The 18,262-nt window shown below is 39.0% G+C and overlaps 2 protein-coding genes across 2 annotated transcripts in view; both read right to left on the reverse strand.

The window, feature by feature from the left end:
• Positions 1-511: 511 nt before the first annotated feature.
• Positions 512-18,262, reverse strand: part of LOC113915696 (RAD52 motif-containing protein 1-like) — a 57,038-nt gene continuing 39,287 nt past the window's right edge. The window contains exons 1-4 of the transcript XR_004819674.1: positions 9,648-10,087; positions 7,142-7,213; positions 2,065-2,136; positions 512-583 (exon numbers count right to left, since the gene is read on the reverse strand). The gene's annotated coding sequence lies outside the window, so the exon portion shown is untranslated. Of the gene's footprint in view, positions 584-2,064; positions 2,137-7,141; positions 7,214-9,647 lie in introns of the transcript that reaches the window.
• Positions 17,601-18,037, reverse strand: LOC113908486 (thymosin beta-15A). Its single transcript, XM_027568678.1, has one exon. The coding sequence runs from the start codon at positions 17,955-17,957 to the stop codon at positions 17,820-17,822; it is 138 nt and encodes a 45-aa protein (XP_027424479.1). The 5' UTR covers positions 17,958-18,037; the 3' UTR covers positions 17,601-17,819.

The raw sequence follows: 18,262 nt of genomic DNA on the forward strand, positions 1-18,262 counted from the left end.
TTGCATGAAAGATTTATACTTTCATGTTTATACCTGTGGTGCATTAGATACAAATCAGTAAATGTTCAATAAATACTTGTGCTAAGTAATCTTTATTTCTCTAGAAAAATGTTTCACAACAACGGTACTAGTGACATCTATGGTTGGATCGTCTTTGTTAGGAGGGGCGGTCCTGTGCACTGGGGGTTGTTTAGCAGCATCTCAGGCCTCTGCCCACTAGATGCCGTAGCTCATCTACAGTCTGACGACCATAAATGTTTCCAGACACTGCCAAATGTCACCCGGGTGCAAAATCACCCGGTTGAGAACCACTGCTCTAGAATGATTCAGTCTGATCTGTATACAATTCTCACACTAATCTTTGCTACAGGCAAAAAAGATTTGCTACATTAATTTTAGTAGCTTTCTACTAATAAAATTTCAATCATATTTCAAAATGATTCTAACAAAGAGGCTTACAATTAAGTTTAACAAAAATTCCAAGTATAATGAAATTATATTTGTAACTTACATAAACTGCAAAAAAGGTAGCGGTTCAAATGCACGTCTTTCAATAGATTGTATTTTATTGCAGGATAAATCTCTAGGAAAAGTAAAAGGAAAATATTGCCTCAATTATCTATTAGATATCTAATTAGTAGGATGACAGTATTGAATAAGTAGCTTTTGCCTACACTCTGAATCTCAGGAATTGTTTCTTGAAACTTCCAGAGCCCCTAACTCTACTTACCCTCTCCTCACCTCTCTTAAGAGAGTCTCACCTTCAAGATCTTCATAAATAAAATCCACAACTATAGATCTTGATAGATCTTGGAAGTAACCTCTCCTGAGAGCAGAGAATTGATTAGAGGATCTTTTGTAGTCTCATCAATTTCTAGATTATGAGGTCAAGGTTTTTATCTCCACATACAATTATAATTTCTTTTTTCAAAAGGTTTATTTATTTATTTATTTCAGAGAAAGAGAGCGAGCGAGCGAGCGAGAGAGCACAAGTAGGAGGGGCAGAGGGAGAGGGAGAGAGAATCCCAAGCAGACCCCGCACTGAGCACAGAGCCCAATGCGGGGCTCCATTTCAGGACCCTGAGATCATGACCTGAGCTGAAACCAAGAGTTAGATGCTCAACCAGTTGTGCCACCCAGGTGCCCCTTATTTTATATTTTTTTAAAAGATTTTATTTTTCTCAAGTAATCTCTATACCCAATGTGGGTTTTGAACCTACAACCCCGAGATCCAGAGTCACTTGCTCTACCAACTGAGCCAGCCAGGCACACCTTAACCATCATTTTAAACACCTATTTTTAATATTGGTATAAGAATTCCCACACTGAAATCCTTAATCTGTTCTCTTGGTAGCTTAATATGTATTGATAATTGATAATACTGCTTACATAATTTACCTGCTTAGTTAAATATTTAATATTTAAATATTTATTTTAGCTTAAATTATAAAAAAATTCTGGGTTAATGGCATTCAAATTAATCTAAGTGTTCTATATTTTCTTGTCCTGTAGGTGATAATTTGAGGTTACCTTTAATTCCTCTCATTTTATTAAACCAACTTTTAGAAACCTTTTCCGTAAAAGTCAGGTAGTAAATATTTTGGGCTTTGCAGGCCACATGCCATTTCTGTTGCATATTCTTCTCTTTCTCTTCTTTTCTCTTTTATAGCCCTTTAAGAATGTAAAAATCATTCTTCACTCATAGGCTGTATAAAGACAGACCATGGGTGGGATTTGATCCATGAGCCATAAACTAAAGATAAATGTAAGCAGATGGTATATGAACACTTAGGAAACAAGGTTCCTATGGGTGTCTATAATTGCTCAGACCTCATTACCCCTTTCGCTCTGTAGGGTTTTTTTTCTGTCTATATCTTGTATATAAAATTTAAAAAACTGAAAACGCATAGAAGATATTTAATGCTAGAGATGGGCTGGGGCCCTACAGACTTACAGAACTGTAGAATTTTATTGTTAGAAGAAATTGTCGCAATTATCTAATTTGAACCCCATATTTGTTTTATAGATAACTAAAACGTCATAATAAATGATTAATTAACTTACAAATACTGGAGTGATAGTAGGCCTTCAAATGAGTCCTTATGTAATTCGGTCAAATAATTTTCCCTGAGAATTCTGAAAAATGAAAAGGTTATTTTTGCATCAAAATGCAAAATAACTACAACTATTTACTACCTAGGACTAACTTCCATATGGGAGAGGAAACCTGGGTAATGGTGCCCCCTAAATACACTAATTCTTATTTAATTTAGGAGTACTGATCTCTGCTCTGTTTCCATTCAAATCCTTCTTTTCATGTACTCCTTGTGTCCATCTCTCTCCATCTCTCTCCCCCCCCTCTCTCTCACACACACACACACACACACACACACACACACACACACACTCCTATCCACTCTTTGCACCAAAATGCATATTTAAAGCCTACTCTCTGGATCACAAAGTCTCTGCTAGAACCCAGCTCTCGGTGCCAACAACCCTGGCAGAACTGCCATTTCCTCCTCTCTCTTCCCAAATTCTATTCGGAAGCCCCATATACAACTATAGCAGTGTGGCAGAGAAAGCCATTCGTTTATTTTCTCCCCGACTAAAAAATATTCTTGAGAACTAAAAAAATGTTCATTAATAAATGTTCAGTTTAGTAATTATCAAGCAAATACTCATGTAACACTATTCATGTCAAAAAGCCCTGCCTGCATCTCAGAAGCCCCCAGTGTGCCCCTTCCAATCACAACCCTCTCTCTGATTCCCCAGAAGTAACCACTATCCTGACTTTAATAATAATTTCCTTGCTTTGGGGGTTTTTTATTTTTTTCAAGATTTACTAATTTGAAAGAGAGAGGGAGAGGGAGAGGGAGAGGGAGAGAGAGAGAATCTCTAGCAGACTCCCCACAGAGTGTAGAGCCCTGTCCCACGACCCTGAGATCATGACCTGAGCCCAAGTCAAGAGTTGGGTGCTTAACCAACTGAGCCACCCAGGCCCCCCCAATTTCCTCGCTTTTTAAATGTAGTTTTACCTAACATATGGCAGCTGTAAACAACATAATTTAGTTTTGCCTCTTCTTGAACTCTATATAAATGGAATCATATTTTATGTATTATTTTCTATGATGCTTCTTTCATTCAACGTTATCTTATAAATTCATTATATTGTTGCGTGTAGCTGAGGTTGATTCATTTCAATGCCTAGTATTGCATGTCTTGCTACATGTGGCTACCGAATACTTGGGAGTAGCTAGTGTGACGGAGGAGCTGAATTTTTAATTTAGTTAATTTCAATTATTTTAAAATTTAAATTAAAAAACTGATACTCAACAGTTATTAGAAAATGTTTAAATATGTTTGCAAGGATGTGAGGTTAGCTTTTCAACTGTAAATTTTATGAAATCTAAATACAGTCAAGTATCTCTGATAAAAAAATTAGTAACCAAATTGAGATTTCAAAGAGGCAGTATGGGAAAAAGAACCTAAACTCTCTCATTAACAATTTTTATACTGAGTACATGTAGAAATGATAATATTTTGGATATTTTGAAGACAGTTTAAATGTAGACTATCTTATTAATAATGTATCTAATGATTACACGTTGAAATGATAATATTTTGGAGATAAGAGCTAAACAAAATATATTAACATTTAGGTCATCTCTTTTTACTTTTAATTTTTAAGTGGCCACCAGAAAATTTGAGATGACTTGTGTGGCTTACATTATATTTCAAATGAATAGTATTCCATTTTATGACGATACCACACTTTATTTATTCATTCTACTGTTGGTGGATACTAGAGTTTTCTAGTTTTTAGTTATTACAAACAGTACTGCTTTGAACATTCTTGTACTTGTGCCTAAGTTTCTCTAGGATTTAATAGGGGTACAAAATTATTTTCCTAAGAGGTTGTGCTATTTCAGGTTGGCAGATGGAAATATGCCAAGTCTCTACCCTCCCAACCTCCACCAAAATCCCTAAGAATGATAGAAAAGATAAATTAAAAAAGCCACAGCCTTAGCTCAAAGCCACGGGAGTAGCTACTCCCTTGAGGCAGAGGTTCCTAACTATGGCAGGGAAGGAAGGCCCTCTCTGACTTGCCACTAGAAGTCACCTCCCACCTCTTCCTTAATTCTTAGGGGAATCCACCACAGAAAAACAAGCCCCAGCAGCTCATTCCACCTCTTCCCTAGTGCCAGAAAACAGAAGCGGTAGAATCTCAACTACAAAGATAAATTGCACTCAGCAATGACCAAACAGTATAAGAAAGCCAGCTCCACTAAGGACAGAAAATAAAAACAAACATAAGAGCTCAAAGCCAATGAATCAAACTTAACGGGGAAAGCCCAAGGGGATTTTAGAATAGCATAATTAATATCCTCAGACAGGTGTAAACAGTACCTCAACTCAAGATTATATGAATGAAAAGTGTTATCATTAATAAAAAACTCAGTCTATGAGCAGCAGAAATTGTAGTTGAATAATTAGAAAACAGAGCTCTGGCTTCTTATCAGTACTTGAAATTATATCTATTTATTATATTTACATATTTGTTTTTATGTTATATATTTGTAAACCCCTCGAGAACTGGGATATTTGGTCAATTTTATTCTTGAGCCTCTATCCCAGGCATGTAAAAACAGTTCCTGGCACATAGTAGATGCTCCATAAATATTTGTTTAATGACTAAGTGACAGGTATCAATATGCAAACATACTACCTTTATTTAAAACAAATTATCCATTTATTATCACTGATGAGGATAAGTACAACTTAATAATAAATAATAATGTCTTTATAATAATAAATTATAATAATTTATAATAATAATAAATGTCTTTCTCCACCCCCACCCCTTAATTTGTGACTCAATCTCAATCTTTTGAGACAAGAGCCTTCTGAGAATTTCATAAAAGCTATGGACCTTTTCCCTAGAAAACTGCACTTTCTTGAATATCTGCAAAGGTGTGCACGTGATTTCAATTTGGGAATCATCCCTTCAGGGCACAGGTCTGTGAGGAGAATGGATTGAGTTCGGAGGAGGGCCAAACTTGGATGGATAATAAAATGATATATCACATATTGGTTGTAGATATCTCAAAATATCATTTATTCTCATCACTACCTTGAAGTTTTAATTGTTATTGTACCTACCACTGTATCTTGTTATTTAACGTGTTAACAGAAGCAGGTTTATTGCTCTATCACTAACCTTTTTTTAAAAAATATTTTGAAAACTGTATTTCAATATAATTTCCTTTTACTATATATTTTAAATTATTATACATTTAAAAACATTATCCCAAGAACACAGGCTTCTGCAGATCATCACATAGATATATAGAAAAAAAAGGTTAAAAATCCTGCCCCAGGGGACCAGTGATCCATAGTTAGGAACCTCTGCCCCAAGCTGAATTAGAAATCTGCAAATCTTACTGGATTCATGTTCTAGTATACAAACTCCAAACACATGCTTTTGAAAAATTAATTTTTAAATTTCTATTTTTTCTAAAAATATGTTTTTATATATGTATTCACATGGCTCAAAATTCAAAAGGTATATAGTACACAATTCAAAGTTTTTCTGCTACTCCTGTCCCTCAGCCTACCCATCGCCCTCCACTCCCTAAAGAAAAGTAATGTTATTTATTTCTTGGGCCAAATTACTTTCAGTTTCCTTACAAGTATGGGAAATAAAATCTCCAAGTCAGACACTATCATGGGGAAATACAAATTATAAATAGTATCTAAGAAATTCATAAAATAAAAGAAAATTTGCTTGGTTTTAGCCTTTCTCCCTTACCGATAAGATATCAGACGAAGGGTGGGGGATCTACTTTAGTGGGATCATAATTCCTATGTTTAGATTACTATGACTACTATGTCTTTTATTACTAATTCAGGAGTCATTTATGACTTATCTACTCAAGTTGAACTAATGATACGATACACAACTGTCATGAAAAATGCCAGTTAATTGCTTTGAGTGTAATGTTTTTTCCAAAATCATTTGTGTCTACATTGAATTTTTCTACAAATCAATTAAAAAAAGATAACAAAAAGTTGGCAAAGGACAAAAAATTCAGATAAGAAATACAAATGTTCAGTAAACAAAGAGAGATATTTAAATTTACAAGTAATCAGAAAGCTTCAAATTCAGATGAGACCCCTTTTATTCACCCATCAGATCAGCCAAGAAATGGAGAATATCCAGTGGCGGAGGGGTGTGAGGATGTGAATGCTGTCATGGTCTATGTGTTGGACTGTAAGTCGGCACAGCTTTTTTGAGGGCAATTAAAATTGGACATCTACCTAGTCTTCATCCCAACAATTCCATTTCTAGATCTCTATTCCACAGAAATCCTTGCCCGTGTACACAGAGATGCATGGATGAGGTGGTTCACTGCAGCAATGCGTGTGACAAGAAAACCAGACACAGTCTAAACATCCATCAATAGGGGAATTATTAAATTGTAATACATTCATACTATGGAATATTACGCAGGAGTTTACATGAATGGGGTAACTCCCTATGTACTAGAAGAAAAGAAATCTAAGACCTACCATGAAGCAAAAGAATCGAGTTGTAGGATGTTACCACTTACGTAAAAAAAAGAAAGAAAAAGAAAGAAAGAAAGGAAGAAAGAAAGAAAGAAAGAAAGAAAGAAAGAAAGAAAGAAAGAAAGAAAGAAAGAAAGAAAGAAAGAAAGAAAGAAAATGACACAACAAACCTATTTTGTTGTCTATACATATGTATGTAGACAAATGCATGGAAAAAGGTCTGGAAGGATATATATGAAATCCAGAGTAGTGGCTATCTCAGCGGTGGGGGATCAGAACACAAGGAGGATGTTCACTCTATAGCTATATTCTTTCATTTTTATATATTGAGAATATAATCATGTATTCCTTGTCTAATGGAACATAAGTTTAGATTGACTCTAATTTTAAAGAGAGCCTGCCAAATTTAATTTTTAAAATAAACACTGAATTACAGTCAATAGAGGTTGAATTGGGATATGGAGGGGGAAATACCTTTCCTCAGAGCTACTGACTTCCAAATTCTGGACCAACAAGGATCTTAGAATGCAGTTAAGTTTTTTGTATTTGTCTTTGGAGAGAATATACTCACAGTTTCTCAGCCCAACGGTATGCCTTCCATATATTTTCATCAATGTAAGAAATAGAATTTCCTTCGAAATTTCTGTAAAGAAACACAGTTCAGATCCTTGAATAGGTAGGAAAAGAATGAACAGAGTAAGTAAAAGAAGCATTGGGAACCTTGTGGGGAATATTCAAATGCAGAAAATACCAGCATTCTAATTTCCACAGCTATCGGCATCCCAGTTTGCGCAATTAAGGAAGAGATGATGTGGGGCTGCTGGCGCAAACAAGGCATCTCCCTAGAACCTGAACTTCCTATCTTGGACAGATATTGCCAGTTAATTACTTTGACTATAAGTGTTTTTTCCAAAATCACGGATGTGTCCAAAATGGCTCCTTCATAAATCAGTGAGAAAATAATAATTCGACAGAAACATGGCAAAAACGTATCATTATAGGCAAACAAAGGTAAAGAAATCCTAAGCCAGGCAACACCAAAGGTTTGGCTCAGTGCCCTCTGTTGAAACCTCTTCAGCTGTTCGGATAAAGGAAGTTAGATATTAGAGGAACTAATATGGAGAGATTTCTTAGACGTACTGCATAAGGAAAAGCAACAAATCACTGAGCAAGGAATAGAAGTATTACCTCATTAGGGGAAAAATGGCAAAGGAAAGCGATGGGAAGGAAGGACTCACACTGAAATGGTAACAGGAGTTATCTTACAGGTGGTAGGGAGGGTGGGGTGGGATTTTTACATTTTATCCTATATGCTTGTGCCATTTAGAAACAAACAAACAAACAAACAAACAAACAAACAAAACCCGAGTGAGAGTGTATCCACGAATTGCATGTGTTTAAAAGAAGCCATGAAATGCCGGAGACTCCGTTTCATCCACTAACTCTATGTATTTTTACCTTTAGCTTTCCTCAGCAACAACTTACCTATTCAGTTTATAGACACATTTTTTTCTAGGGGAGTCAGAAAAGAAGGCAAAACAGGTAACCATCTGCCCATCTGCCTAGTGGCCATTTCCAGGAACCAGAAACCTTCTGGTTGCTTTACGTTCCCTGAGAAAAGATGCCTAAAGCTGAACTTAGCTCCCTCAAACTGGCTCTCCTTCCCAACTGCTGTGTTTCCACCTGTTCTTCCGCCATTGTACTGCTCATCCAGGACAAAAACTTCGAGAGTCATGTTTCATTTTTCTCTTTTCTGGACACACCCTACCCGCTACTCTCATCAGTTACTCAGTCTTGTTGCTTCTTCCTTTGCGGTGCTCTCAGGATTTTCTTTCTACTCCTATCACAGCCACTCTGATCCGGCCCCTTGTCATTTTACTCCCAGCTTTTGCTAGAGCATTCTATCTGGTCTTCCTAGATCAAGCTTTCCTCTCTAGATCGCTCTACATCGGGAATCAAAAACAATCCTCTTGTTTTAATGATATGTATCTCTTGTGGGAAAACTTTCAGTGACTCTCTATATCTCAGACTGTAACTTTCAAACCCCTCTAGGTGATAGTCAAGGGTTTTCACAGTCGTATCTTTCACAGCGTCCTAACCTAATTCTTAATTCCTGATCGGTCTTGCAGCCGGTCTTGCAGACTTTGCCTAGACTATACTCCCTATTTTTGCTGTATTTAACAAATCATAGCCACTCTTTAAGTCTCAGCTAAAGTTTTAGCTTATCCATGCAGCTCTCCCTCACCTCCACACTCTACTGATTACAGATTTAGCTTATCCCTGCAGTTCTCCCTCACCTCCACGCTCTACTGATTACAGATTCTGGTGAATTATAGCACCTATGGTCTGTACTTAATCATAGGTCACCTCCCTTTCTATGCCTGTTTCCTTTCTTCCCACCTATCATTTCACGTTCTAAAGACAATGTCATACTCTCATGGATCCCACAGTACTGAGTCCTGGGCTGGGCACAAAATAGGTGCTATATATAGAAGGCCAGGGGACAAAGATGAGTTCTGAACATGACTGAGGAGTCAAATAATAAGAGATAACACTCATATGTATGCTAGGCACCAATATAAGTGCTTTACCTGTATTAACTCATCTAAATCTCACAATAAGCCCACGAGATGGTAACTATCATAATTCGCATTTTACGGAAAAGGAAATTGAATCAAAAGCTATTAAGTGACAGACCTCGGTTCAAACCCAGGTGGTCTAGTTCCAGAATCTCTACTCTTAACCACTTTGTTGTATCACCTCCAATGAGATGGAGAGAAGGACATGTTGCTATAAAGAGGATGGAGCAAATATGGGAGAGTAGAGATTAAGGAATGAAATGATGGGGATAAAAAACTGGATAAGAAAAAGGAATAAGGACAATTGCAAGTAAAAGATTGGAGAAGGGGGAATAATAGCAAAAAGCAAAACAAAGATAAGGGACAGTTGACAAAGAAAAGGTAAAAACAGAAAGTCAACATGGGTTGGGGAGATGAGGAAGGCCCAGGAAGACCTTGAAGAAAAGGCTGCCATGGCAAGCAGGAGGCAGAGAACAAATGAGGAAAGGCAATACTTACAAGATGGTGAAGGTGCCATTGTAGGTGCTGGGCTCTGGCACAGGCACTCTGTGGAGCCTCGGCTTTGGGCTGAAACTGGTACACGACAGCGTCTCATCTTTGCAGATACAGAGCTCACATATGTTGATGTTCGTGGTAGCATTCTCTTCTGGTTGCTCAGTTAAAGTTGCGTATGACTTTTCTGGGGTATATTTAACAAAATGCAGCACTGAACGCTGGGTCGTTGGGGGAAAAACTGTCTCAGATGACTCTGGTTGCGGACGTACAGTAATTTCCAGGTCCATAGGTGGAACCGTGACTTTAGTCAGGTTTGGATGTTGACTCTGAGCCTGTTCTGGATGGGCAAGTGTCACCTCAAGGTCCTTTGGAGGAGGAGCTATAGTCTTCTTCGTGGCTGTAGAATGTGTAGGCTCTGTAATAGGTTCTGGAGTAATGGTAAGCCCCAAGTTCACATGATGAACTGTGGTGCTGGGTGACGCTGGATGCTGACCTTGATCCTTACACGGAGTTGGAGCTGTCACCTCCTGATGGAATGGATATTGAACTACAACCTCCTTAGGTGGCTCTGGAGGCTGAGCTGGGGTCTCTTGCATGGTTGGAGAAGTATCAGTCTCTGTAGTAGGTTCTGGAGTTATGGTAAGCCCCAGGTCCAAAGGTTTTTTTTTTTTAATTTTTTATTGTTATGTTAATCACCATATATTACATCATTTGTTTTGGTGTAGTGTTCCATGATTCATTGTTTGTTCATAACACCCAGTGCTCCATGCAGAATGTGCCCTCTTTAATACCCATAACCAGGCTACCCCATCCCCCTACCCTCCTCCCCTCTAGAAACCTCAGTTTGTTTTTCAGAGTCCATCATCTCTCCTGGTTCGTCTCCCCCTCTGACTTACTCCCCTTCATTCTTCCTCTCCTGCTATCTTCTTCTTTTTCTTTTTTTTTTCTCAAAATACGTTGCGTTATTTGTTTCAGAAGTACAGATCTGTGATTCAACAGTCTTACACAATTCACAGCACTCACCGTAGCACATATCTTCCCCAATGTCTATCACCCAGCCACCCCATCCCTCCCACCCCCAACCACTCCAGTAACACTCAGTTTGTTTCCTGAGATTAAGAATTCCTCATATCAGTGAGGTCATGTGATACATGTCTTTCTCTGATTGACTTATTTCACTCAGCATAACACCCTCCAGTTCCATCCACGTCGTTGCAAATGGCAAGATCTCATTCCTTTTGATGGCTGCATAATATTCCATTGTGTATATATACCACTTCTTCTTTATCCATTCATCTGTCGATGGGCATCTTGGCTCTTTCCACAGTTTGGCTATGGTGGACATTGCTGCTACAAACATTGGGGTACACGTACCCCTTCGGGTCCCTACATTTGTATCTTTGTGGTAAATACCCAGTAGTGCAATTGCTGGATCGAACGGTAGCTCTAATTTCAACTGTTTGAGGAACCTCCATACTGTTTTCCAGAGGGGTTGCACCAGCTTGCATTCCCACCAACAGTGTAGGAGGGTTCCCCTTTCTCCACATCCCCGCCAACATCTGCCGTTCCCTGACTTGTTAATTTTAGCCATTCTGACGGGTGTGAGGTGGTATCTCATCGAGGTTTTGATTTGGATTTCCCTGATGCCGAGCGATGTTGAGCCCTTTTTCATGTGCCTGTTGGCCATTTGGATGTCTTCTTTGGAAAAATGTCTGTTCATGTCTTCTGCCCATTTCTTGATTGGATTATTTGTTCTTTGGGTGCTGAGTTTGATAAGTTCTTTATAGGTTTTGGATACTAGCCCTTTATCTGATATGTCATTTGCAAATATTTTCTCCCATTCTGTCGGCTGTCTTTTGGTTTTGTGGACTGTTTCTTTTGCTGTGCAAAAGCTTTTTATCTTGATGAAATCCCAATAGTTCATTTTTGCCCTGGCTTCCTGTGCCTTTGGCGATGTTTCTAGGAAGAAGTTGCTGCGGCTGAGGTCGAAGAGGTTGCTACCTGTGTTCTCCTTTAGGATTTGGATGGACTCCTGTCTCACGTTTAGGTCTTTCAACCATTTGGAGTCTATTTTTGTGTGTGGTGTAAGGAAATGGTCCAGTTTCATTCTTCTGCATGTGGCTGTCCAATTTTCCCAACACCATTTGTGGAAGAGACTGTCTTTTTTCCACTGGACATTCTTTCCTGCTTGGTCAAAGATAAGTTGACCATAGAGTTGAGGGTCCATTTCTGGGCTCTCGATTCTGTTCCATTGATCTATGTGTCTGTTTTTGTGCCAGTACCATACTGTCTTGATGATGACAGCTTTGTAATAGAGCTGGAAGTCCGGAATTGTGATGCCGCCAGCTTTGCTTTTCTTTTTCAATATTCCTCTGGCTATTCGGGGTCTCTTCTGCTTCCATACAAATTTTAGGATGATTTGTTCCATTTCTTTGAAAAAAGTGGATGGTATTTTGATGGGGATTGCATTGAATGTGTAGATTGCTCTAGGTAGCATTGACATCTTCACAATGTTGATTCTCCCAATCCATGAGCATGGAACGTTTTTCCATTTCTTTGTGTCTTCTTCAATTTCTTTCCTGAGTATTTTATAGTTTTCTGAGTACAGATCCATTGCCTCTTTGGTTCAATTTATTCCTAGGTATCTTATGGTTTTGGGTGCAATTGTGAATGGGATCGACTCCTTGATTTGTCTCTCTTCTGTCTTGTTGTTGGTGTATAGGAATGCCACTGATTTCTGTGCATTGATTCTATAGCCTGCTACTTGACTGAACTCCTGTATGAGTTCTAGCAGTTTTGGGGTGGAGTCTTTTGGGTTTTCCACATACAGTATCATATCATCTGCAAAGAGTGAGAGTTTGACTTCCTCTTTGCCGATTTGGATGCCTTTGATTTCTTTTTGGTGTCTGATTGCTGTGGCTAGGACTTCTAATACTATGTTGAATAGCAGTGGTGAGAGTGGACATCCCTGCCGCGTTCCTGACCTTAGGGGAAAAGCTCTCAGCTTTTCCCCATTGAGAATGATATTCGCTGTAGGTTTTTCGTAGATAGCTTTTATGATATTGAGGTATGTACCCTCTATCCCTATACTCTGAAGAGTTTTGATCAAGAAAGGATGCTGTACTTTGTCAAATGCTTTTTCTGCATCTATTGAGAGGATCATATGATTCTTGTTCTTTCTTTTGTTGATGTATTGTATCACGTTTATTGATTTGCAGATGTTGAACCAGCCTTGCAGCCCAGGAATAAATCCCACTTGGTCTTGGTGAATAATCCTTTTAATGTACTGTTGGATCCTATTGGCTAGTATTTTGGTGAGAATTTTTGCATCCATGTTCATCAAGGATATTGGTCTGTAATTCTCCTTTTTGATGGGGTCTTTGTCTGGTTTTGGGATCAAGGTAATGCTGGCCTCATAAAATGAATTTGGAAGTTTCCCTTCCATTTCTATTTTTTGGAACAGTTTCAGGAGAATAGGTATTAATTCTTCTTTAAATGTGTGATAGAATTCCCCTGGGAAGCCATCTGTCCCTGGGCTTTTGTTTCTTGGGAGATTTTTGATGACTGCTTCAATTTACTTAGTGGTTATAGGTCTGTTCAGGTTTTCTATTTCTTCCTGGTTCAGTTTTGGTAGTTGATACATCTCTAGGAAAGCACCCATTTCTTCCAGGTTATCTAATTTGCTGGCATAGAGTTGCTCATAATATGTTCTTATAATTGTTTGTATTTCTTTGGTGTTGGTTGTGATCTCTCCTCTTTCATTCATGATTTTGTTGATTTGGGTCATTTCTCTTTTGTTTTGGATCAGTCTGGCCAGGGGTTTATCAATCTTGTTAATTCTTTCAAAGAACCAGCTCCTAGTTTCGTGGATCTGTTCTACTGTTCTTTTGGTTTCTAGTTCATTGATTTCTGCTCTGATCTTTATGATTTCTCTTCTCCTGCTGGGTTTAGGCTTTATTTGCTGTTCTTTCTCCAGCTCCTTTAGGTGTAGGGTTAGGTTGTGTATTTGAGACCTTTCTTGTTTCTTGAGAAAGGCTTGTATTGCTATATACTTTCCTCTCAGGACTGCCTTTGCTGTATCCCAAAGATTTTGGACAGTTGTGTTTTCATTTTCATTGGTTTCCATGAATTTTTTTAATTCTTCTTTAATTTCCTGGTTGACCCATTCATTCTTTAGTAGGATGCTCTTTAGCCTCCATGTATTTGAGTTCTTTCTGACTTTCCTCTTGTGATTGAGTTCTAGTTTCAAACCATTGTGGTCTGAAAATATGCAGGGAATGATCCCAATCTTTTGGTACTGGTTGAGACCTGATTTGTGACCTAGGATGTAATCAATTCTGGAGAATGTTCCATGGGCACTAGAGAAGAATGTGTATTCCGTTGCTTTGGGGTGGAATGTTCTGAATATGTCTATGAAGTCCATTTGGTCCAGTGTGTCATTTAAAATCTTTATTTCCTTGTTGATCTTTTGCTTAGAGGATCTGTCCATTTCAGTCAGGGGGGTGTTAAAGTCCCCCACTATTATTGTGTTGTTGTCAATGTGTTTCTTTGCTTTTGTTATTAATTGCCTTATATAATTGGCCGCTCCCATGTTCGGGGCATAGATATTTACAATTGTTAGATCTTCTTGTTGGATAGACCCTTTAAGTAGGATATAGTGTCCTTCCTCATCTCTTATTACAGTCTTTGTTTTAAAATCCAGTTTGTCTGATATAAGGATTGCCACCCCAGCTTTCTTTTGGTGTCCATTAGCATGGTAAATGGTTTTCCACCCCTTCACTTTCAGTCTGGGGGTGTCTTTGGGTCTAAAATGAGTCTCTTGCAGACAGCATATGAATGGGTCTTGTTTTTTAATCCAATCTGATAGCCTGTGTCTTTTGATTGGAGCATTTAGCCCATTTACATTCAGGGTGACTATTGAAAGGTATGAATTTAGTGCCATTGTATTGCCTGTAAGGTGACTGTTACTGTATGTTGTCTGTGTTCCTTTCTGATCTTTGCTGCTTTTAGGCTCTCTCTTTGCTTAGAGGACCCCTTTCAATGTTTCTTGGAGGGCTGGTTTCGTGTTTGCAAATTCCTTTAGTTTTTGTTTGTTCTGGAAGCTTTTTATCTCTCCTTCTATTTTCAATGACAGCCTAGCTGGATATAGTATTCTTGGCTGCATATTTTTCTCGTTTAGTGCTCTGAAGATATCGTGCCAGTCCTTTCTGGCCTGCCAGGTCTCTGTGGATAGGTCTGTTGCCAATCTAATGTTTTTACCATTGTAGGTTACATATCTCTTCTCCCGAGCTGCTTTCAGGATTTTCTCTTTGTCTCTGAGACTCGTAAGTTTTACTATTAGATGTCGGGGTGTTGACCTATTATTATTGATTTTGAGAGGGGTTCTCTGTGCCTCCTGGATTTTGATGCCTGTTTCCTTCCTCACATTAGGGAAGTTCTCTGCTATTATTTGCTCCGATATACCTTCTGCCCCTCTCTCTCTTTCTTCTTCTTCTGGGATCCCAATTATGCTAATGTTGTTTCGTCTTATCATATCACTTATCTCTCGAATTCTGCCCTCGTGATCCTGTAGTTCTTTCTCCCTCTTTTTCTCAGCCTCTTTATTTTCCATCATTTGGTCTTCTATATCACTGATTCTCTCTTCTGCCTCATTTATCCTAGTAGTTATTGCCCCCATTTTTTATTTCACCTCATCAATAGCCTTTTTGATTTCGACTTGATTAGTTTTTAGTTCTTTTATTTCTCCAGAAAGGGTTTCTCTAATAACTTCCACGCTTTTTTCAAGCCCAGCTAGTATCTTTAAAGTCATGATTCTGAACTCTAGGTCCGACATCGTACTAATGTCCGTATTGAGTAGGTCCCTGGCTGACGGTACTACCTCTTGTTCTTTTTGCTGAGGTGATTTTTTTCGTCTTGTCATTTTGTCCAGAGGAGAATAGATGAATGAAAGAACAAAATGCTAACAGGTTTACAACGTCCCCAGCAAGTATACTGTATACAAATCAGAAAAGACCTGAAACCAGGGGAAAAGAAAGGGAAAGAAAGAAAAAAGAAAGAGAAAGAAAAAAAAAGAAAAAAAGATAAAAACAAAAACAGAACAATACAAAAAAAGCAGAATATGATCAAATATGATCAGGCTAGTGCATAGATCAGTGCCACACACTAGATTTTGGGCATATTTTGGTCTGTTAGAAAAAAGTGCCTCCTAAAATTTTAAAGGAAGAAAGACATATATGTACAAAATAAGGGTTGATACAATGAAGGGATAGAAGATGACTGTAAAGATGAAAATTATAAAAGATTTTATAAAAGGACTTGATAAGATAAGAAGTTGTTTGAAAAAAGAAAGAAGATTTTAAAAAAAGAAAAGAAAAAAGGGAGAGAATGTGATCAGGCAGGAGACTAGAACAGAGCCATACGCTAGTGATTTAGGGTATATTTTGATCTGTTAGAAGAAACTGTATCTCAAAATTTTAAAGAGAGAACTTATATATATATGCCAAAAATAAGGGTAACTACTATGAAGGGATAAAATATGACTCTAAAAAGGAAAAATAAAAAATGTTTTTTTTTAAAGAGATTGATAAGATATTGGTTGAAAAGGGGAAAAAGAAAAAAAAAAGTTAACAAAAATTAACTTTGATGAACTAATGAATCATGGTAAAAAAAAGCCATGAATTCTATGTGCAGTATTCCCCTAGCGCTGGAGTTCTCCCGTTCTCCTTGATCGGTAAACTTGGTCTTGGCTTGCTGGCTGTTTGTGCTGATCTTCTGGGGGAGGGGCCTGATGCCGTGGTTTCCAAATGTCTTTGCCGGAGGCTGAATTGCCCCGCCCTTGTCAGTCCGGGCTAAGCAAGCTGCTCGGGTTTGATCTCAGGAGCTTTTGTTCCCTGCAAGCTCTCCATACAGCCTTGGAGGACCAGGGCAAAAATGGTGGCCTCCCAATCTCCACCCAGAGGAGCCGAGAACTCGGGGCTCCGCTCCTCAGTGTGCCCCCAGAGAAAAGCAGTCACTCCCTTGTCCCTGGTCTCCGGTCGCTCTCCGTGCTCACCCGGCCTGTGACCGAGCGTTTGTATCTCTGGCACCCGACCCCGTGTGGAGTCTCCAAACCCAGCAGATCCCTGCGGTGCGTTCCCGCGCCGCTCCTGCCCAGGAAGGAAGGGGAGTCTCCCCAGATTTGCCGCTTGTTGGGTCCCTGCTGCAGGAGCAGTGGCCCGACTGGGCCGCGGATCACAGTTTATGGCAACCCCAAGCTGAGAGCCCGCGCCTCAGCTCCGTCTCTGCAGCCGGCTTCCCCACTCCGATACCTGGGAGCTCTGGCGCACTCAGGCTCCCCCGGTCTTTCTGTGACCCCAAGGGTCCTGAGATCCCATGGTCCCGGGAGGGTTCCACCCCCGGTTAGCCACTGGAACGACGTCCCTCAGCGGAGCCGACTTCTAAAAGGTCCGATTTTGTGCTCCGTGGCTCTAGCACTTGCCAGAAGCGGCCGGCGGAGGCCCCTCCCCCGCCGTCTATCCTCCCGAATATCGCCTCGGATTCACTTCTCTCCACGGCCTACCTTCCAGTAAGTGGTCGCTTCTCTGTTCAGAGAGTTGTTGCTACTCTCCTGTTCGATCTCCTGTTGAGTTCGTAGGTGTTCAGAATGGTTTGATCCCTATTCAGCTGAATTCCTGAGACCAGACGAAATCTAGGTCTCCTACTCCTCCGCCATCTTGCTCCGCCCCCTTGTTATCTTTTTTTAATTGATTTGTAGAAAAAGTCAATGTAGACACAAATGATTTTGGAAAAAACATTACACTCAAAGCAATTAACTGGCATTTTTCATGACAGCTTGTGTATCGTATCATTAGTTCAACTTGAGTAGATAAGTCATAAATGACTCCTGAATTAGTAATAAAAGACATAGTAGTCATAGTAATCTTTTTTTTTTTTTTTTTTTTTTTTTTTTTTTGGGATTATGGACATCTGCCAGCTGGAGTTTATGCATCAATGGAAAGTTTAAAAATGAATGTAAGGGAACATTGGCTACTCCTGACATCTTAGCCAGGGAGTATGGGTGTGAAGCATCAGAAGGTGCCTAAAATCTCTACAAGCACATAGGTTTACAAAAAAACAAGCCCCAAACCGAGACACTCAGGCATTGTTGAAAACCGCTTGTGGAAGGAGATTCCCATCTTATGAAGTTTGAACACACTCTTTCTCCTGCTGGATAGTTTCCTTTGAGGGAAGAGTATTTTTTTCTTTAGTATTAGTTTTCTTCAGTTTTGACCTGTCAAACTTCTCCACTTCAGACAAATCTGGCTTATCACTCATCTTGACTAAAAGAAAGACTGATGGCTTGAAGACGGGTGAAAGGCCAACGGCTGTACCAACGCCACTCCACACACAGGACGACCTTCAGTAGTCATAGTAATCTAAACATAAGAATTATGATCCCACTAAAGTAGATCCCCCACCCTTCGTCTGATATCTTATCGGTAAGGGAGAAAGGCTAAAACCAAGCAAATTTCCTTTTATTTTATGAATTTCTTAGATACTATTTATAATTTGTATTTCCCCATGATAGTGTCTGACTTGGAGATTTTATTTCCCATACTTGTAAGGAAACTGAAAGTAAT

This window comes from Zalophus californianus, chromosome 16, assembly GCF_009762305.2.
Source record: "Zalophus californianus isolate mZalCal1 chromosome 16, mZalCal1.pri.v2, whole genome shotgun sequence".
In the NCBI taxonomy this organism is placed as follows: domain Eukaryota; kingdom Metazoa; phylum Chordata; class Mammalia; order Carnivora; family Otariidae; genus Zalophus; species Zalophus californianus.

Excerpts from the sequence above, each read along its gene's own strand:
- LOC113908486 (XM_027568678.1), bottom strand. The coding sequence starts at position 17,957 with ATGAGTGATAAGCCAGATTTGTCTGAAGTGGAGAAGTTTGACAGGTCA.